The 19166-nt window shown below is 40.0% G+C and overlaps 1 protein-coding gene across 1 annotated transcript in view; it reads right to left on the reverse strand.

Annotated features, from left to right (window-relative positions):
* Positions 1 to 2414: 2414 nt before the first annotated feature.
* The window catches only part of LOC146448960 (TNF receptor-associated factor 4-like), a 31514-nt gene continuing 14762 nt past the window's right edge, over positions 2415 to 19166 (reverse strand). Inside the window, exons 7-9 of the mRNA XM_085102082.1 lie at positions 18267 to 18359; positions 16481 to 16696; positions 2415 to 3001 (exon numbers count right to left, since the gene is read on the reverse strand). Coding sequence (XP_084958208.1) covers positions 2498 to 3001; positions 16481 to 16696; positions 18267 to 18359 — 813 coding nt within the window. The 3' untranslated portion in view covers positions 2415 to 2497. The remainder of the gene's footprint in view (positions 3002 to 16480; positions 16697 to 18266; positions 18360 to 19166) is intronic.

The following is a 19166-nucleotide window of genomic DNA, read 5'->3' on the forward strand; positions in this document are numbered from 1 at the left end:
AAACCTGAGTACTTCATGTTTAAATTACAACAGTTTATAGCTTACAATAACGAAAGAAATGGAGAAGGCAAGATATAGTTATACTAATTATATGCTCTTTTCTTTTTTACCTCCAAAACTAGTTAATTCAATATTTCTAGATGCTGTAAATGAGCAAGAAATTATTGAAATATGTAGCACTTGTCGTTCAGGTACTGCTGTAGGTTATGACAACATTTCTATGAACCTAATTAAAGAATCTATCGATTTAATTATTTCACCTCTTACATGCATAATTAACTTATCCATCACTTCTGGAATTGTACCAAAACAATTAAAAATTGCTCGAGTTATTCCTTTATTTAAATCTGGTGAGCAGGATATATTTACGAACTACCGACCGGTGTCTGTTTTACCAGCATTCTCTAAAATCCTAGAGAGAGTAATGTACAATCGTCTTTTAATGTTTCTTAATAATCATAACATTCTCTCTGACAATCAGTATGGTTTTCGCAAGCATCACTCCACCGCTTATGCTCTTGCTTGTTTATATGACAAAATCTCTTCCGCCATTGACAATAAGGAATGCACAGTTGGTATTTTTATAGACTTGTCCAAGGCCTTTGACACCGTTGAGCATTATGGTGTTCGTGGCACTCCTCTTAGATGGTTCGAAAGCTATCTAAGCAATAGACAACAATATGTGGAATTTAATGGCGTTAGGTCGGAGTCTTGCGAAGTTAAGTGCGGGGTGCCTCAGGGTTCTATACTAGGTCCTCTACTTTTCCTACTCTATATAAATGATCTGTGTAACGTGTCGAAGGTCGTGGACTTTATTCTTTTTGCAGATGATACAAACATATTTTTCTCCCACAAAGATTTTAACTTGCTTCCTGGAATCTTGAATGCTGAATTGCTTAAATTAACTCATTGGTGTCGAGCAAACAAACTGTCCATTAACTTTAAAAAATCAAATTTTATGGTTTTTAGACCACCCCAAAGGAGGCAAACACTTGATATATCTATTCAAATTGACAACAATGCAATTAAACGTGTGAAAGAAACAATATTTTTAGGTGTTTATCCTCGATGAGCATTTGTCATGGAAGCCTCACATTCTTAGTGTTTCTAGAAAAATATCAAAATCAATAGGTATTATTTATAAGTCTAGTTTTTGCCTCCCCAAAACCTCCTTACGTTCCTTGTACTATAGTCTAGTTTACCCTTACTTAATTTATTGTGTTTCTGTGTGGGGATCGACGTATCAGTCTAATTTAAATCGGATTATTGTTCTGCAAAAGAAGATAATTAGAATAATATCAAAAGTTTCTTTTGATGCTCATACCGGTGTTCTTTTTAAAGAACAGGAGATTTTAAAATTCTCTGACATTTATTTATACCAAATAGGTAAATTTATGTATCTTTTTAAAAGAAGCTTACTTCCAAATTATTTTCGTGATATGTTTACTCTTGCAAGTCAAATACATTCTTAAAAAACAAGAAATTCCAACCTTTTCTATATACCTTATTGTCGAACTAATCTTCGAAAATTCTCAATTCGGTTTCAAGGTCCTTCGTTTTTCAACTCGCTAAGTCGTGAAATTCAAAACAGTGAAACTATCAGTTTGTTTGGCAAAAGACTTAAAAAATTCCTTCTATCTAAGTTAAATTGACTCTTTGTTGAGCTACACACCTTTTCTTTACCTTTTCTTTTTTTCTTCCTTTCCTTTTTTTTTCTTTTTTTTTTTCTTCTTTAAAAAAAAAAAAATTAATTGGAAATTTCAATCAGTACCCTTAACTTCTATGGTTTATCCAATAGTTCTAGGAAGCCTATAGTTAATAAGCCCCCGGCTTCTATATAGGCTTCCTAGCCTTTAACACATTAATATTGTAAATAGTCAAGTATGAATATTGTAATAGTAAGAATATTGTGTGTCGTCTATAATGTATTTATGTTGTATTTTTTTGTTAATGGCAAATAAATTGAATTGAATTGAATTGAATTGAATTAAATTACATATTTTTCCTATGATAAAAATGAAAAGATAATACAAGAGAGGAAACGAGGAAACACTAAAGTAGTATAGATGTTGCAGTGGTTAATATTGAGCAAATTAGTACTGCTAAAGTGCTCTTTTGAATAATTTTCTAGTTACCTATTTACGAATAGAAATAGGAGTATCATTCCATTACAAGCATCCTTTTGGGCAAAATTTTCTTGTATTTATTCTCAAAGAGCACGAATTTAGGTGCTGTAAGGAAGTACTTCGAATTGTGTAATTTTTCATTTCATTTCATTTTTTTATTACTGTACTACACACATTACAAATTACAATACAAAATACAGGTAATTATGAGAAACTATTTCTATCTAGGCAGAGATGGAGGTCACTCAAGTCCAATCAAAATTCGAGATTTTGGAATCAGAAAAAAAAGCTAGGGATCGTACTGTAAAACACGGATTTACCACACTAATATTGCATGGTTTTGCTCAGTTGTTTTTGAATTACAACTAAACCTATTGTGGAGGATCGATTTTAACTTGGATGAAAATAGTGTCATCCACCACGTAGCGCCTGGTTCTCATAGCAGTGTGTGATACAAATCTAGGGAAGCCCCAACCAATGTTACTATCTGCCTCAGGCCTCGCGAAGTTCCTATGCCGTTTTGGATCAGCTGTAAACGCCTTGAAAATGTCCATTTTCTCTTTTTCTACTTGTTGTTGATCGATCAGCGTGAAAGTTACTTTTTTATGGAAAGGCCACGGTAACATGGCATCGTATTCGCTTTTCATTATATTAATAAATATCGAGAGATGAGTATTTTCTCCAACGTCTTCCCCATTTGGTGACAATTCTAATTGAAATTTGTATCCATAATCGTAAAATGGAGCACTGTATATTTCGGTTTCTTCCCCAGCTTTGGCTTTTCTCAAGACTTCACTGAAGTTGTTAATTTTCCACGAATTTTTAGGAGCATTGGATCTCGCCTCAAGCTCCCCAAACTCTTCTCTTCGTTTAACCTACATAAAAAAAAACATGAGTTAATGTGATGAGCGACGATGTGGTGTATTCCAAGATGCTTTTACCCGACGTCGTTCGATTTTTCGGCTAGGACCGGCTTACTTGCTGATTCGACTCAAAATTACGTTTAGAACAATATTCATAAAGCACCTTGATAAAGATGACTCTCATCATGAATCTCCCATGAAGGAAGATCCAGGATTCATGAACACAGTCCATCTTACTGCCTATCAAGTAAAGCCCTGGCTGGTGGAGTTAATTGATCACTCAAGCTACCTTGACGGTAGCGCTAACGAAAACGTTGTTCTTCATTAAGGTGGCTCACACCAGCTCCAATCACTTATACTTTGACGGATAAATACTACCAATCTCTATCAGTTGATACCAAAAAAACGGTGCCAATCAATGGCGAACAAGTCATGGTGATTTTCTGGACATAATAGGTTACCATAGCAAGAGTATAACTTGTTAAAAATACCTCTTCAATTGTCAAAAAGTTCAGGTGGCTCTGAATACCTTCCTTGAAACTTTTTAAATCTTACAAAAAGATTGTATCTGAAAATGTTGATTACAGTCCTATAATAAAATACGGGAATCCCCAAGCTTTAACCGCGTAAAGCTAAAACTCTTTTAGCAGTTGCCATGGTAATGTGAAGCAGGCAGCAAGTGAATCAGCCATATTTTCACAAGGATCACTGTGATGATCTGTTATAGGAAAGGAGCAAAGTACGTTGACGTGTGAAAGCAAGTTAATATTTACTATGTGAAAATAGTGGTTCACAGGCGAGGATTCGAACTCGGTCTTCTGCGTTAAAGGCGGGCGTGATACGCTACGGGAGAACCTACTGAAAGTAGAAACAGGTGAAATTTTAATACTAAACTTTATTGCATCAGGAAGAAAGCGGGGTCGCTTACTTAACACGGAGACTCTAATTTCACTTAGGATTCACCATTGAGCGTGCCACCCCGTGATGTTAGTGATGTAATAAGATTTAGTATTGCTATTTCCCGTTTGTACTGTCTGCCTTGAATGCAGGAGACCGGGGGTCGAGTACTTGCCGTCGAACCATATTTTCACAAAGGACGTTAAATCTTGCTTTTACACGTCTTCTAACTTTGTTGTTATGGTACCCTATTATGTTAAAAAAAAAAACGACCATAACGTATTCTCTAATGATTAGACATTTGTTTGACACCATTATTGTTGTATCAACTGGCAAAGAGTGGTACTAAATATTGTTCCGTTAGAGTCGTAAGTGCCTAAAAAATGCTGGAAACTGGCGCCATCCACCTAAAACTATGTCGTGTGGATTATAGGGAAATTCCGAATATAAGCCCCTCCGAAATTTTAGACGAAACACTCTACAGAACTCTTGAAAATAAGCCCGGAAGATGTTTTTGTAGTCAAACCCAAACGTTCCGTCCAATAGTAAGCTTCTCCTCTCGCCAAAAAGGTTCTTTAACCAATTTAAGTACAGGGCGTGTATTCGAAATCTTACGTTATACGGACCTGTCCAATTTTCTTTATGTTACGAAACTTTCCAAGAACTGGATTTGTCAGAGTTTGGTTCAATTTAAGAAGGAGGAAGGAAAATTTACTGTCGTGGGTTCGTTTATTTTTTATTATTATTATTATTATTATTATTATTATTATTATTATTATTATTATTATTATTATTATTTTTTTTTTTTTTTTTTTTTTTTTTTTTTTTTTTTTTTTTTTATTTATTTATTTATTTTTTGCAGGACGACAAAGATGTACTATAATGTATTTCGGCCCAACAGTCATTGTTTTGCTGCTATTATTTTCTGAAGTTCCTGTCGTTGTCGCCGCCACTAGAACATGGATTACTGCTAAGGTTGCTAATAAATCAATTAATAAGTCATTTAATTATACCAGTTTTCATTTGACTGTCGAAATTAATTTCGCGTTTGCTTTGGTTTTGCTTTACTCACTATGTTCTGTGATTGGTTATCAATGTTTGCACCATGGTATCAATCAATAGGAAGCCAACCAAAGCCAATCGTGTCTTAATCGCACGCGTTTTCCAGCACTTGGTGCCAGTTACATGTACTTTCTTCGAAATCTGATTGGTTCATTGCGTTGTGTACGACTGTTGTGATTGGCTAGAGTAATTAGTTGGTTTTGGGTTTACGACACTAAAATAAGACTGCCTCTAATTGACAAGTAAGTAAAGATATAATTATCAAGTGAGCAAATAGAGCAGAGTTTGTTGGAGTGGACTTCTCAAGGAAAGTAAGAGGAGTTGTTTCATATGCAGAACTTGGATTGGTTTACCTGTTCCTTGTCCAACTTAGTACTTAGTTCAACTTATGCCGCGCAACAATCCGGCAACCTCAGTCAACCTTGAAGAACTCACGACTCATTTCCTTTAACTAGGCTAACCTAGTCATTACAGTCGTCAAATAAAAAGTAAACAGTTAAGTTAATGTTTAAGCTTCTGGGAGAAACGAAGGTGAAACAATGAAACGTAGAAAGAGTTATAAGTAGGCAGAATATAGATTACACGAGAAAAGCTCTTAGGTCTTTGTCAAAACTTCCACATTTATAGAAGCATATTCAGCGGTGAGTGATAAAACCTGTTTATCAGGATTAAATACATGTGACGGAAGTTCAGCGCCAAACCCATGTCCGTACGCAAGCTGTAGCCACGTGTAAGTCGTTATGCTATTCTAGCCAACTAGCCCGTTCTACACGATTGTAAGCATTTTCTTTGTAAACTATGGCAAGCTCTAACTTCGACATGTGGTGTACGACCACAAAACTAACTGAAATAAGTGTGGATACCCTCAAGAAAGAGGATCTCGATACTGAGGAAGCACTGAAACTCCTGACTCCGACGGAATTGGAAAAGTTGGGGCTAACTATAGGGCAGCAACGTGTTCTCGAAGCTGCACTAAAAAAGTTGCGACAGGACGTCAACCCACAACCCTCGCATGGAGATGCTACTGATGCGCACTTTCCAGTCACGACAAAGTCCCTGGCGAGCGATGGACGGCGAGACGAAATTCTAAAAAAAAAAACTCGAAAGCGCAGGATCACTGGATGAATCTCTTCTGGGCCTAGGATCGACTGATTTTTCTTCAGTAAAAATGCCAGCTGCATCAAACGCATTAACTCTCCCCAGACTGGATACCGATACGCACGTGTTTCTCGGCCAACAGCATAAGGGTGCGGTGAGAAACCTCTGTTGAATTCCAGACTTTGTAAACCTGGGAACTTATGACTATCGCGAAGAAGAGCAAGAAATTGGAAACAATTCCAGTAGGGCAAAAATTGAATTCGCTCAGCAAGGGGAAAACCAAAGTTAGAACAAATCACCCTTTCTTGGTGGTTTGCCGCAAACTCTCGAATTATGCACGAGCTTCTTCGAACAGGAAAACTGTCAGCAACCACTACCGCCATTGCTGATTACTTGGTTTATACAAGAAAATTTGCCGAGCTCCTTGAGTGTCATACACTCGCATCGGCTTTGGCGTATGGTGACAAGTATGGTAAATTACAGTGCGCATATGGCTTTTGGTGGGGGAGCGACTCGCAGCACCTTCACACCAGATTTCTCGTTAAACACCGTCCTTCGCAGACCCCAGCTGCCACCTCACCCAACGCACAGAGACTTCCCCCACGCCTTAACCGCCAACCACAAACGTCCCCTACAACTCCTATCTGCCGCCAATTTAATTCCCAAACCGGATGCCACTGGCCAAACTGCCGCTTTCAGCATGTTTGCTTGGTGCCAAATTGCAACCAGGGTCACCCACGGCACGAACATCCGAACAGCAACCACAGCGTGACTTCCAGTAGACACACAAACAATCACATCCCCACTTAAGGTTACTTCCATGTTTCGCGAGTGCCTTCAGGGACATCTAGCGTACGCGCGCTGCTTTCAATAAAACCACGCAAACCTATATATCACTGTAAAGCTGATAAATTGAAGTTTGCGAAAATATCAATGTTTTTTTTACTTTGTTGGATACATAAGCGCTCAGAGGCCTGCAAACTCAATACTAGAGACGTGTACTTAACTGAATTACCCACTCTCACGTAAAGGTGCAAAATCAAACAGACTGCACAATATCAATCAGGAGATAATAGGCTAACAAAGTGTGTCAGGCTTTTTCTTTATTCCTATTGGTTTGTGAGAAAACCCATCCTAAAGATGGACAATGGAAAATTTTTGTAGTCCTGTCAGATGTTAACACGTCACGGGAAAAATATTTTGAATTTCGTAAAAGCCTGACACACTTTGATGCATTAATATCTGATGACCATTTTGGCCAAATTTCGTTGAAATCTGGCAAATATACATACCCTATTAATTCATTTGAAGATGGGGAATTCGCGCCAAAACAAAAGCCGTGTTTTCGGCCTTGAAACATTTTCCGAGTTTTCGCACCTCATTAAAATACTTGTCAACGCGCTCACGCCGCTGGCCAACCAAACACAAAGAAGCATTCCGTGGGGAGTTCTGTAAGCATTTAGTGTTACTGTAATGTTGTAAAGCGATTTCTTTATGGGAAAAGTTAAGTTTGGCGCGAGAGAGCCACCGGCGAAACCAAAACAAAGAAGAAAACGGCAGATAGACGCAGAACATGAAACTGGCAGCCCCAGCGGAGTTGACACGAGGCACGCACTTCTCACCGCTATCAGTACACGAGGCTTCGCGCTGAGGTTCGCTGCTTATTTTCAGCCGGTCAACAACGGAGAAAGTGGCTGGATTGTCGCCGGCATCCTCGATTTCGGACCCCGAACTGATGTTCGACTCTCCGCTATCCGATTTTTTCGTCCTCGAATTTCTCTGCTGCCGAGGCAGTTATAGAAAATCTGACTGGTTGTACCAACAAGAACCCTGGTCGCTCTCCGCCAGCTGAATTTCTTTGGCTTCGTCAAATGATTTTTCGACCTTCTTTGCATGGGCCCGGTCTTTTCTTAAGGTTACTTATAGGGAAGGAAGGTCGAATTTTTCTCAAATAATTTTTTTTAGATAATTGTTGAAACAAGAAAGGGATGCAAAGTTTCGTGAAAACAGCCGTTAGAAATCTTAAAAAGAACGCGAGCTATCTGAAAAAACAAAGTTTTGTAGGAAAAGCGGTGAGCGAGTGAAGGTGTCATAATCCAATTTATGCGGGACTGTGTTGAGATATTACGCGGCAAAATTTACCCGCGATCTCGAATTACCGGCAAATTTGCATATTTTTGTCTACATCGTGTTCATCGCATGTCACGGCGTCGTATGTAAAATTTTACTGTGAAACAGCGTTCCATTTTGGATTCAAGCATTGCGTAAAAGGTTGTTATGAAGAAAGCGAAACTAGAAAAGTCGCCTTGGGTGACCGACAGGCTTGGATACGAAATCTCGAAACAAATCGTGACAGGGACTTAATTATTGACGGACTCACAAACAGCTTTCAGGTTATTCCCAGCGATAGCGTTGTGAAAGAGGCAGAAACTAGCCACTACAAATCGGCGACCGCAAGCGATGTACGCCACAAAGTAGTAAACCAAATCCGCGAGGAAATTCGTAACGGCAATTACGTAGTAACACACGCGAAGCCGCCTATTGTTAGTGCCCTTGGGGCTATCCCTAAACCGGACATTGATAAAATCCTGCTCATACACGATTGCAGCACACCGCAGTTTTCTAATGTCAACTCCTATGCCACAACTCAACACTTTACTTCTTATGTAACAGTAGAAAGAGCTTTATCACAGATTAACCCTAACGCCTACCTCGCAAAATTCGACCTGAAGAGTGCCTATCGCCACGTCCCAATCCACCCTTCCATCTACCGCGCGACTGGCCTAGCGTGGCGATTTCATGGCGATCACCATATCACGTATTTGTACGACAACAAACCACCCTTCGGAGCCTCGAAATCACCGTGGGTGTTTTGACACTAGCTGTTACGCGCATGATGGCCCGACGAGGATTTCGCACAATCCTCGCATATCCCGTAGACTGTTCACAGTCCCCCTATTTTTCCGTGGGATTCTCGAGACCGGTACGCTTCGATGGAGCTGCCTCCATCTTGGTTTGTAAAAGCGAGCGCGATCTGGGGAGAGTGTCTAAACTACCGAGGGGGGGGGGGGGGGGTGGGAGGGGAGTTGGGAGGCGGCGGGAAAAATATTTTTTCGCTTCCCCTCCATCACTATACTAACACCCACTCCCGCTCCCCTCGGTAGTTTAGACACTCTCCCCAGATCGCGCTCGCTTTTACAAACCAAGATGGCGGCAGTTCCATCGAAGCGTACCGGTCTCAAGAATCCCACGGAAAAATAGGGGGACTGTGAACAGTCTACATATCCCGATGAGTTTCTTATTATTGGCGATACCAAGCATGAATGCGAATTGGCATATTACGAACTTATTTTAAACTTCTAACCGAACTTGGTTTTAGCATCAACTGGGAGAAAGCGATTGCTCAGAGCTGTTAACTTTCGTAGTAATTGAGATCGACACAGTGCTTAGGCAACTTTGTTTGCCCGACAGCAAGTTATGCCAACTTCAACAGTTACTAAGCGATACCTTACTCAAGCAATCAATCACAAAGCACGAATTGCAGAGCCTCGTCGGAAAATTGAACTTTGCGGCACGAGTGGTTTTCCGAGGCCAGACCTTCCTGCGGCAACTTATCGATGTCACCAATGCTTTATCGCGACCACATCACTACGTGCGTATTAACACCCCCCTAAGAGCCGATTTATCGTGGTGGGCGAGTTTTGTAACCAAACTTTCTTTGTTGATTCCACCCCAATCGCTTGGGAAGAACTCTCTACCGATGCCTGTCCCATCGGAGGTGGAGGGTTCTTTCGGTGAGATTGGTTTTACACCAACTGGGCTATTGATTATCCCGACCAGCGGGCGCGTTTATCAATCTCAAAGAAACCTTTACGGTTTTACTCGCGTTACACCGCTGGAACTCTTACTTGTTGGACAAGTGGATTGTTGTCCACACGGATAACCACACGACTATCAGCGCTTTAAACAAAGGCACAAGTCGCAACCCCCATATTATGCAATGGTTACATTCCATATTTTGGCTTTCTGCTACTAACAATTTTCGAATCACTGCACGTTACATCCCATCAAGCTGCCGACGCCATCTCACCCCTCTATTACCCTGCCTTCTCTCGAGCGCTACAGGAACATTTTTACAAACTCGTTATAGAATACGATAACCAACGAGCTCAGATTTCACAGTTAGCCTTCTCTTCTCTTCCACGGCAGGTTCAGTCCATGCTCAGGAACAGCTACTGCAGGAAGAACTGAGAACGTACCACCACCATGCCTTTCCCAACTCTACCGCAGCAAGTTATAAGTCGCAGTTAAGAGCAAACCTTTGCCTCTGTCTTTTCTTCGGCTATACCCCAGTTCCCTGCCACGCCATCCTCCTCCTCCGTTAAATCGTGTTCCTCGCACGCACACTCTCTACTGGCAGCATTCCCAATTATCTCAACGTTGTTCGTCTTTTGCATATGCAGTATGGCTACCCTAACCCTCTTGAAGACCCTCTCTTCAAGCATCAGAAAACTCTCATCATGAGAGGCATAAAGCGGATTAATGGCGACCCTGCTGCGCAAAAGCTATCTATTGTACCAGATGTCCTTCACAAAATGCAACGCCGTTTACAGTTTGACTCCTCGTTCGACGCGACGTTTTGGGCAGCATGTTTGGTGGCATTTTTCTCCTCTTCCGCAAGTCAAACCTACTGCCACCTTCAACAACGGACTTTGATCCCCAGCGCCACCTGCGAAATTGCGACATTCCATTGTTCCCGTGGGGCATCATTTTTGTCGTTCGTTGGTCCAAAACAATCCAATACCGGGATCGCACTCTCCTGGTCCCAGTTCCTAAAATTCTTCAGTCCTCCTGTACCTGGTCAGTGGTAACTCGCGCTTTCAAGCTTGCCGGTGTTCATCACCAGAAGAAAAATGGTTTAGCACCCACTTTTACCTAACTAGAGGACGGTCTCCTAAAGACACCGATAGTACCACCTTCACAATTCTGAACTGAAACGAACACTGGACCTCTGCGGCTACGATAGCTCGAGTTTCTCTGGACACTCCTTCAGGCGAGGGGGTGCCTCTTTTGCCTTGCATTGCGGTGTGCTTAGTGATTTTATTAAGCTACAAGGTGACTGGAAATCGAATGCATATGAGCGCTACTTAGACCATTCACTGCGCTACAAATTGGAGGCAGTTAAACAGATGAGCCAGGGTATCACTCACTAACTACTCTATCTCTTTGGGGGTTTAGAGGTTATATCTCGGTAGTAAGGCAATGAAGACCCAAAGAACCCCAAAGAGAGTTGTTGTGTATTTAGTGAGTGATAAAACCTGTTTATTAGGATTTAATACATGTGACGGAAGTTCAGCGCAAAACCCATGTATATATGCAAGCTGTAACTTCGTGTAAGTCATTATGCGATTCTAGCCAGCTAGCGCGCGCGTTTTACATGATTGTAAGCATTTTCTTTCCCAACCCTCCCTCCCTGAGGGTATATCGCGGTGGTTAGGCAATAGAGACCCAAAGAACCCCAAAGAGAGTTATTGTGTATTTATATTTTTTTCCTAAAATTATGGATGATGATTTCGTGACTAGTTAATTGTGTACCTTTCGAGTTTCTTTTCCTGCCTCTTTGCGTTTCTTTTTACACTGAATACTGTAAACTCTTCAGGCCATCAGTTTTGATCACACAGTATTATAACGCATTAAACAATAAGGGAAAGCAAAACAAACCCTTCAACTTTGTATCAACTGAAATTAGCCCACTTTCACAAAAAATCTATTAACAATTGTCTTTTATATTCTAAACCTTTAGGTTTGTCCCAACAATAAGTTACACTGCCATTTTAGCTGACCCAGGAAGATAACATAGCCTGGAAGGTGAACCTTTTTGCTACAGGTTTGATTACGGGTGATTTGTTACGCATCTGATTTAATGTATGTGACTGCCTTCCAGCCGGGTAATAATCTAGTCAGCTGTCCCTTGGATAGCCACTATCAAGATATATCTTGAAGAGAGTTCAGCTCAAGTAAACTGACTGAGTCAGTTACGGCAGGAGCCAACGATAATTAAATCTTACGCTCGGGACATATGTAGTGAACAGGCTCATGGAAGACAACCAAAGAGCGCCGCAGCCAGGTAGAACTTGGTGGTACGTACAAGAGGCTCAAGGAAAGGTATAAAATATTAGTGGTGGTGCAGTGAATGTACTGAGACTGTGTGACAAAAGTCAATTATCACATCAGCTAACGGTAAACAATCCAGTAATTCTGTTTTTTTCAGGTGTTTTTGAATTGCAATTAAACCTATTGTGGTGGATCGATTTGAACTTGGACGAAAATAGTGTCATCCACCACGTAGCGCCTGGTCCTCAGATTAGTATGTGATACAAATGTAGGGCAGCCCCGACCAAGGGGGCTGTTTTTTAGCATTGAATCTCGCCTCAAGCTCCCCAAACTCTTTTCGTTTAACCTACATAAAAATTTTAAAAAAACATGAGTTTCTGTGATGAGTGACGATGTGGTGTATTCCAAGATGCTTTTACCCCGACGTCGTTCAATTTTCCGACAAGGACCGGCTTACTTGCAGATTCGACTCAAAATTACGTTTGAAACAATACCCATAAAATACAATGATGAAGACAAAATAAAGGCCCCAAAGTAGTCTGATTTGATAACGATTACTCCCATGAATCTTCATAATGAAGGAAGATCCATGATTCCTGAACACAGTCCATTTTACTAGCTATCAAGTGAAGCCCTGGCGGGTGGTGTTAATTGGTCACTTAAGCTACCTCGACGGTAGCGCCAACGAAAACGTCACTTATAAATTAAATTGTTTTCATTAAGATGCCTCACAACGATTTCCATCACTTTTGACGGACGAATGCTACCACTCTTTATCAGTTGATACCAAAACCGGTATTAAACAAATGGCTAATCAATGACGAACAAGTCATGGGGATGTTCTCAATATAATAGGTCATTACCATAGCAATAGTATCCCTTTGATTGTCAAAAAGTTCAGGTGGTTCTGAATACGTCGTTTGAAACTTTTTTAACTTTACAAAAAGTTGTATATGAAAATGCTTATTACAGCCCTATAATAAGGTATGGGAACCACGGAGCTATAACCGAGTAAAGCTAAAACACTTTTAGCAGTTGCTGTGGTAATGTGACACAGGTAGCGAGGAATGTTCGTATTAAGTGAATCAGCCATATTTTCACATAGGATCACTGTAATGATTTGTTATAGGAAAGAAGCAAAGTGAGTAGACGTGTAAAAGCAAGGTATAACGTGCGATGTAAAAATAGTGGTTCACCGGCGAGGACTCGAACACGGTCTCCTGCATTAAAGACAGACGTGATATGCTACAGGAGAACCTACAGTAGAAGCGGGTAAAATATATATGACAACGTTTATTGCATCAGGAGGAAAGCGGGGTCCCTTACTTAACACGAAGACTCTAATCTCACTTAGGATCAACCATTGAGCGGGCCACCCCGTGATCTTAGTAATGTAACAAGTTTTACTATTGCTATTTCTCGCTTCTACTGTAGGCTCGCTAGTGTTGCAACTGTTATCACGACTACCTTAAACGCGGGAGACTAAGGTTCGAGTCCTTTCCATCGAACCATATTTTCAAATAGGACGTTTAATCTTGCTTTTACAAGTCTACTAACCTCGTTGCTATGGTACCCTATCATGTTAAGAAAATGATTATAACTTGTTCACCAATACTTAGGCATTTGTTTGATATCATTACAGTTGTATCAACGGGTAGAGCGGTACTAAATATAGTTCCGTTAGAGTATAAGTGCCTGAAAATGCTGGAAACTGGCGCCATCCACCTTAAACTATGTCGTGCGCATTACTGTGAAATTCCGAATATAAGCCCCTCCGAAATCTTAGACGAAACATTCTATTAAACTTCTCAAAATAAGCCCATTTTACTTTATCAGGCTTTTTTTTTATTCAGTTTTAAGATGTTTTTGTAGTCAAACCCAAACGTTCCGTCCAATAGTAAGCTTCCCCGCTCACCAAAAAGGTTCTTTCAGCATATTTAGGCGCAGGGCGTGTATTCGACAGCTTACGGTATCCGGACCTGTCCAATTTTCTTTATGTTACGAAGCTTTCCAAGAACTGGATTTGTCAGAGTTCGGTTCAATTTTAGAAGGAGGAAGGAAAATTTACTGTTGTGCGTTCTTCAGAGTTCTTCTTGAAACCTTGAATAAGTACAGTCATTGTTATTGTTTTGCTGGTATTATTTTCTGATGTCGTTCTTGTCGTTCATTCGCCGCCACTAGAACATGGTTTGCTGCTAAGGTTACTAATTAATTAATTAATTAATTAATTAATTAGTAAGTCATTTAATTATACCAGTTTTCATTTGACTGTCAAAATTAATTTCGCGATTGCTTTGGTTTTGCTTAACTATGTTCTAAGATTGGTTATCAATGTTTTCACCATTGTATCAATCAATAGGAAGGCAACCAAAGCCAATCGTGTCTTCATCGCACGTGCTTTCCTGCACTTGGTGCCAGTTACATGTACTTTCTTCGAAATCTGATTGGTTCATTGCGTTGTGCAGGACGTCAAAGATGTACCGATAATGTATTTCGAACCAACAGTTATTGTTTTGCTGGTGTTAATTTCTGACGTTCTTGTCGTTGTCGCTGCCACTAGAACTTCTTCTAAGGTTACTAATCAATTAATTAATTAATTAATTAATTAACTAACTAATTATATTTTGATGGACGTCAAATATGTACTATAATACATTTCGTACCAACAGACATTGTTTTGGTTTTTGTATTTCCTGACGTTCTTGTCGTTGTCGCCGCCACTAGAACATGGATTGCTGCTCGGGTTACTACAGTCAAACCTGTATATAACGGTCACCCTGTATATAGCGGTCACCCTGTATATAACGGTCACTGAACAACTCCCCGAAAATCGTCCCTTATATTTACTGTTAAGTTGACCTGCATATAGCGGTCACCTGTATATAACGGAGGCGGTCACCCTTTAGACTCCCTGAATCCACAATTTTATTATCTTCTACCTGTATATAACGGTCACGAAATTGGGTTACGATTAACGAATAATGCCAGGGATATATCGATGCCTCAAAACCCAACTGGAGGGAGGAGGTCCGGAACGATCTCTTTGATGACGAAGATGATGAAATTGTAGCTAGTCCCCCCTGAGAAGTGAAAGAGAGACAGCGATGCCACAGAACTTTACCTTGATGAATAAGATAGTAGCACAGGCAGTCGGGCTTGAGAAGCAGTTGAAAGACTTTGCTCAGTACTATGGACATGAAGAACTTTCTTTCCTCTGAGTAAAGTCAATAGCATACTACATGAAATCAAGCTTCGAGCTCCAAAATATCACAAAACTATAACGGCCGATTTTTTTCTTCTTGAAATCCATATTGTTACGTTAAAAGCGTTTCCTACAATACAAGGAAAATTAGATGAAAGTAAATAGTGCACCTCACTTAAAGTACACCATGGACATTTCATGGGCATTTTTGTCGCATTTACTGCGTTTCTGTTTAAAATTGTTGTCAATAAATGTAAATTGAGTGATTTTCCACTTAAAAAGTTTGTTCATTAGCTTCCAGCAGACTTTTACTGCGCCTCCCAAAAGTACACCATGGACAGTTTATGGACCTTTTTTTTATCCTGGTTATTGCGTTGCTATTACTCGTTGTTGTCAATAAAACATAACATGAGTGATAATTTGGCCATAAAAATGCTATTTATTGACTTCTGGGGGAGTTTAAAGGAAACCTGTGTACAGCGGTCATCATGTATATAACGGTCACCTGGCCATTTCCCAAGGGTGACCGTTATATACAGGTTTGACTGTAATTAATTTATTAGTCATTTAATTATACCAGTTTTTATTTGACTGTCGAAATTAATTTCGCGTTTGTTTCGGTTTTGCTTTACTATGTTCTGTGATTGGTTGTCAATGTCAGGGTTTGCACCATGGTATCAATCAATTGGAAGCCAACCAAAGCCAATCGTGTCTTAATTGCACGCGTTTTCCTGCACTTGGTGCCAGTTACATGTTCTTTCCTAGAAATCTGATTGATTCATTGCGTTGTGTACGTCCGTTGTGATTGGCTTGAGTAATTAGTTAGTTTTGGGTTTACGACACTAAACTGAAACTCCCTTCAATTAACAAGTGAGTAAAGATATAATTATTAAGTGAGCAAATAGAGCAGAGTTTGTAGGAGTGGATTTCTCAAGGAAAGTACGAGGAGTTTTAGTTTGTTTTATTTATTTTGCCACACCACAAACATAATGTAAACAAAAAAAGATAGAAAAAAAGATGTAACAATGGCGAGGAGACCTAAAGGAAACTTAGAAGCTTATAGGTCTTATTAGGTCTTCTCAGTTATTATTTTACATGCAGCACTGGGAATGGTTTACCTGTTCCTTGTCCAACTTAGTCACTTTTTCCTCCATCTTCTTGGTGCCTCCTTCAAGTGTATGAATCTTCTTTTCTAGAGTAGTTCTCTCAGAGTCTTCAGTTTTAGCTTTCTCTTCAAACAGCTTTTCCAGAGTTTCGACCTTCTCGTCAAGTTTCCGTATGACTTCTTGTGACTTTTGCAACTCCTCTTGAGTGTAACCAAGAGAGGATGAAGGTAAGAGAGGTAATCCCCCATATAGGCCCTATTCCCATCGTAATCCCTCTAAAGTTATTTTTAGATCTCCCGCGAGATCCAGTGTCCCAAGAGGGTTAGGTGTTAGCCAATGATATATCCTGAATTTTACCCACGTTGACAGCTGAGCCGATTCCCACTCAATGCTACGCGTCTTTCGCGAATTGATCTAAAAACAAAATGGCCGAACATGCATACAGAAAGCGGTGCCTGCATATGTTTTGTGGACGAATGCGAGTTTAAAGTGGCTGTATTTGATCAAGGCAGATTGGAAACTGAAGAATCGCTCCGGCATGATTTGTTTTAGAGCCCAGCTGTGCGGAAATTATGCAAGAATATTTAGCTGGCGAAGATTGAAAGCCGTGATTGAACAGACAAATACAAACATCTCAACCTAGGCACGAATTTCGATATTTTTATCGCAGTGAGTACAAAATCCCTTCAGTCATTGAAATCTACGTTCTATTTACTTTCTAATCACGTATGTAGTTAAGAGATTCGTTGGAAGAAACGCGAGAACAAATCTTTTTTTCATGCAAGAGTATTACATTTAGCTGTCGAAACATTGCAAGCCGCGATTGAACAGACGAGAATAAACATCACAACCTCCGGCAAGAATTTTGATATTTTTATCGCAGTGAGTACAAAATTCCTTCAGTCATTGAAATCTACGTTCTATTTACTTTTAAATCACGTATGTAGTTAAGAGATTTGTTGGAAGATAGGCGAGAAATAAATCTTTTTTTTCATGCGAGAGTGTTATATTTTAATAGCTGTCGAAACATTGAAAGCCGCGATTGAACAGACGAGTATAAACATCACAGCCTCCGGCAAGAATTTTGATATTTTTATCGCAGTGAGTACAAAATTCCTCTAGTCATTGAAATCTACGTTCTATTTACTTTTAAATCACGTATGTAGTTAAGAGATTTGTTGGAAGAAAGGCGAGAAATAAATCTTTTTTTTTCATGCGGGAGTGTTACATTTAGCTGTCAAAGCCGCGATTGAACAGACGAGTATAAACATCACAACCTCGGCACGAAAATTTTGATATTTTTATCTCACTTAGTTCAAATCCCGTTGGTCATTGAAGTCTACCTTCCATTAGCTTTCTAATCACGCATGTAGCCAAGAGATTCTTTAAAAGAAAGGCGAGAAACAAATCTTAGCTTATTTATGCAAGAGTGTTACATTATATTTGAACTGAAGCTGCGATTGAACAGACGAGTATAAAGATCACAACCACGGCACGAAAATTTTGACATTTTTGTCACAGTGAGTTTAAAATCTCTTCGGACATTCAAATTTACATTCTATTAGCTTTCAAATTGTGTGTATTTCTTAGAGATTCGTTGGAAGTAACGCGAGAAGCAATTTGAATTCTTTTATGGAAGTGTAAGATGGTGATTAGCCGTTGTAAAATTGAAAACGGTGAAAGACACGTAACGCGCGAGGTAACATTATCCGCGAGAAATCGATACCTTCTAAAAATAACTTCAGAGGGATTATGATGGGGACAGGGCCTATATGGGGGATTACCTCTCTTACCTTTATCCTCTCTTGGTGTAACTAAGTTTAACAAAAGCCAAGTCAAGATGAAGTCTCGTAGCACACTGAAGATGGGATTCAACCTCTTTTCGCTGAACCTACAGGAACAAATCAAAGCATCGTAATATTCTAATAACCTTAGCACTGAAGAAAACTGTTCCTCGCGGGACTGAGAGGAAACATACGTTTAAATGCGACTAATCTTCCTGGATTATGCATCGCCTCATAGTTTACCATTTGAGCAAAATAATGGTAACCATTATTTTATTGCCGGCTGAACTCAGCAAACGAATTCAGCGTAAACATAGCTGAGAGCGAATATCGGTTCTGATTGGGTAAGGAATAAAGTTGATAATCTTAACCATTGGCGATCAAAGCTGCCTTACTAGCCTGTTCCAGGCTCCTAGAGAGAGGCGCGAAGGAGAGTGCGAGGGGATGAAAACGAGGGGGGAATGGGGGAGAGAAAAAGAGGGAAAGAAGAGGAGCCTGTAATCATTTTCTTAAACACCTCATGCCGGTATACCAGCTCCCGGTATACCTTCTGATTGGTCAGTTTTGACAGCTCACACATCAAACGAAAGATATTGCGAAAGAATCTGAAAGAGTCAAAATGGCGAGTGTGTCACACGCGCGTGGTTTTGATGAGTTTAATGCAGTTTTAGAGAATTATCTTCGAGATTTTCCGCAAGTTAAAGTACTCGGAAGGAGTAAATAGCTCTTGAAAGCGAGAGACAACAATGATAAGCTTTGAAAGACGAGGATCTGTTACACCCATATCCGTGATAAACAAACATCCTGCGGCAACTTAAATCTTCCCGCAGCGATATACAATAGCATAAAGAAATATTAATCCACGGATCCCGTGTCTTCACAGATAAAATTTATTTAGCGCTACCTGAAATCTT

Source organism: Pavona decussata, unplaced genomic scaffold (assembly GCF_977016875.1).
Source record: "Pavona decussata unplaced genomic scaffold, jaPavDecu1.1 SCAFFOLD_726, whole genome shotgun sequence".
Classification (NCBI taxonomy): domain Eukaryota; kingdom Metazoa; phylum Cnidaria; class Anthozoa; order Scleractinia; family Agariciidae; genus Pavona; species Pavona decussata.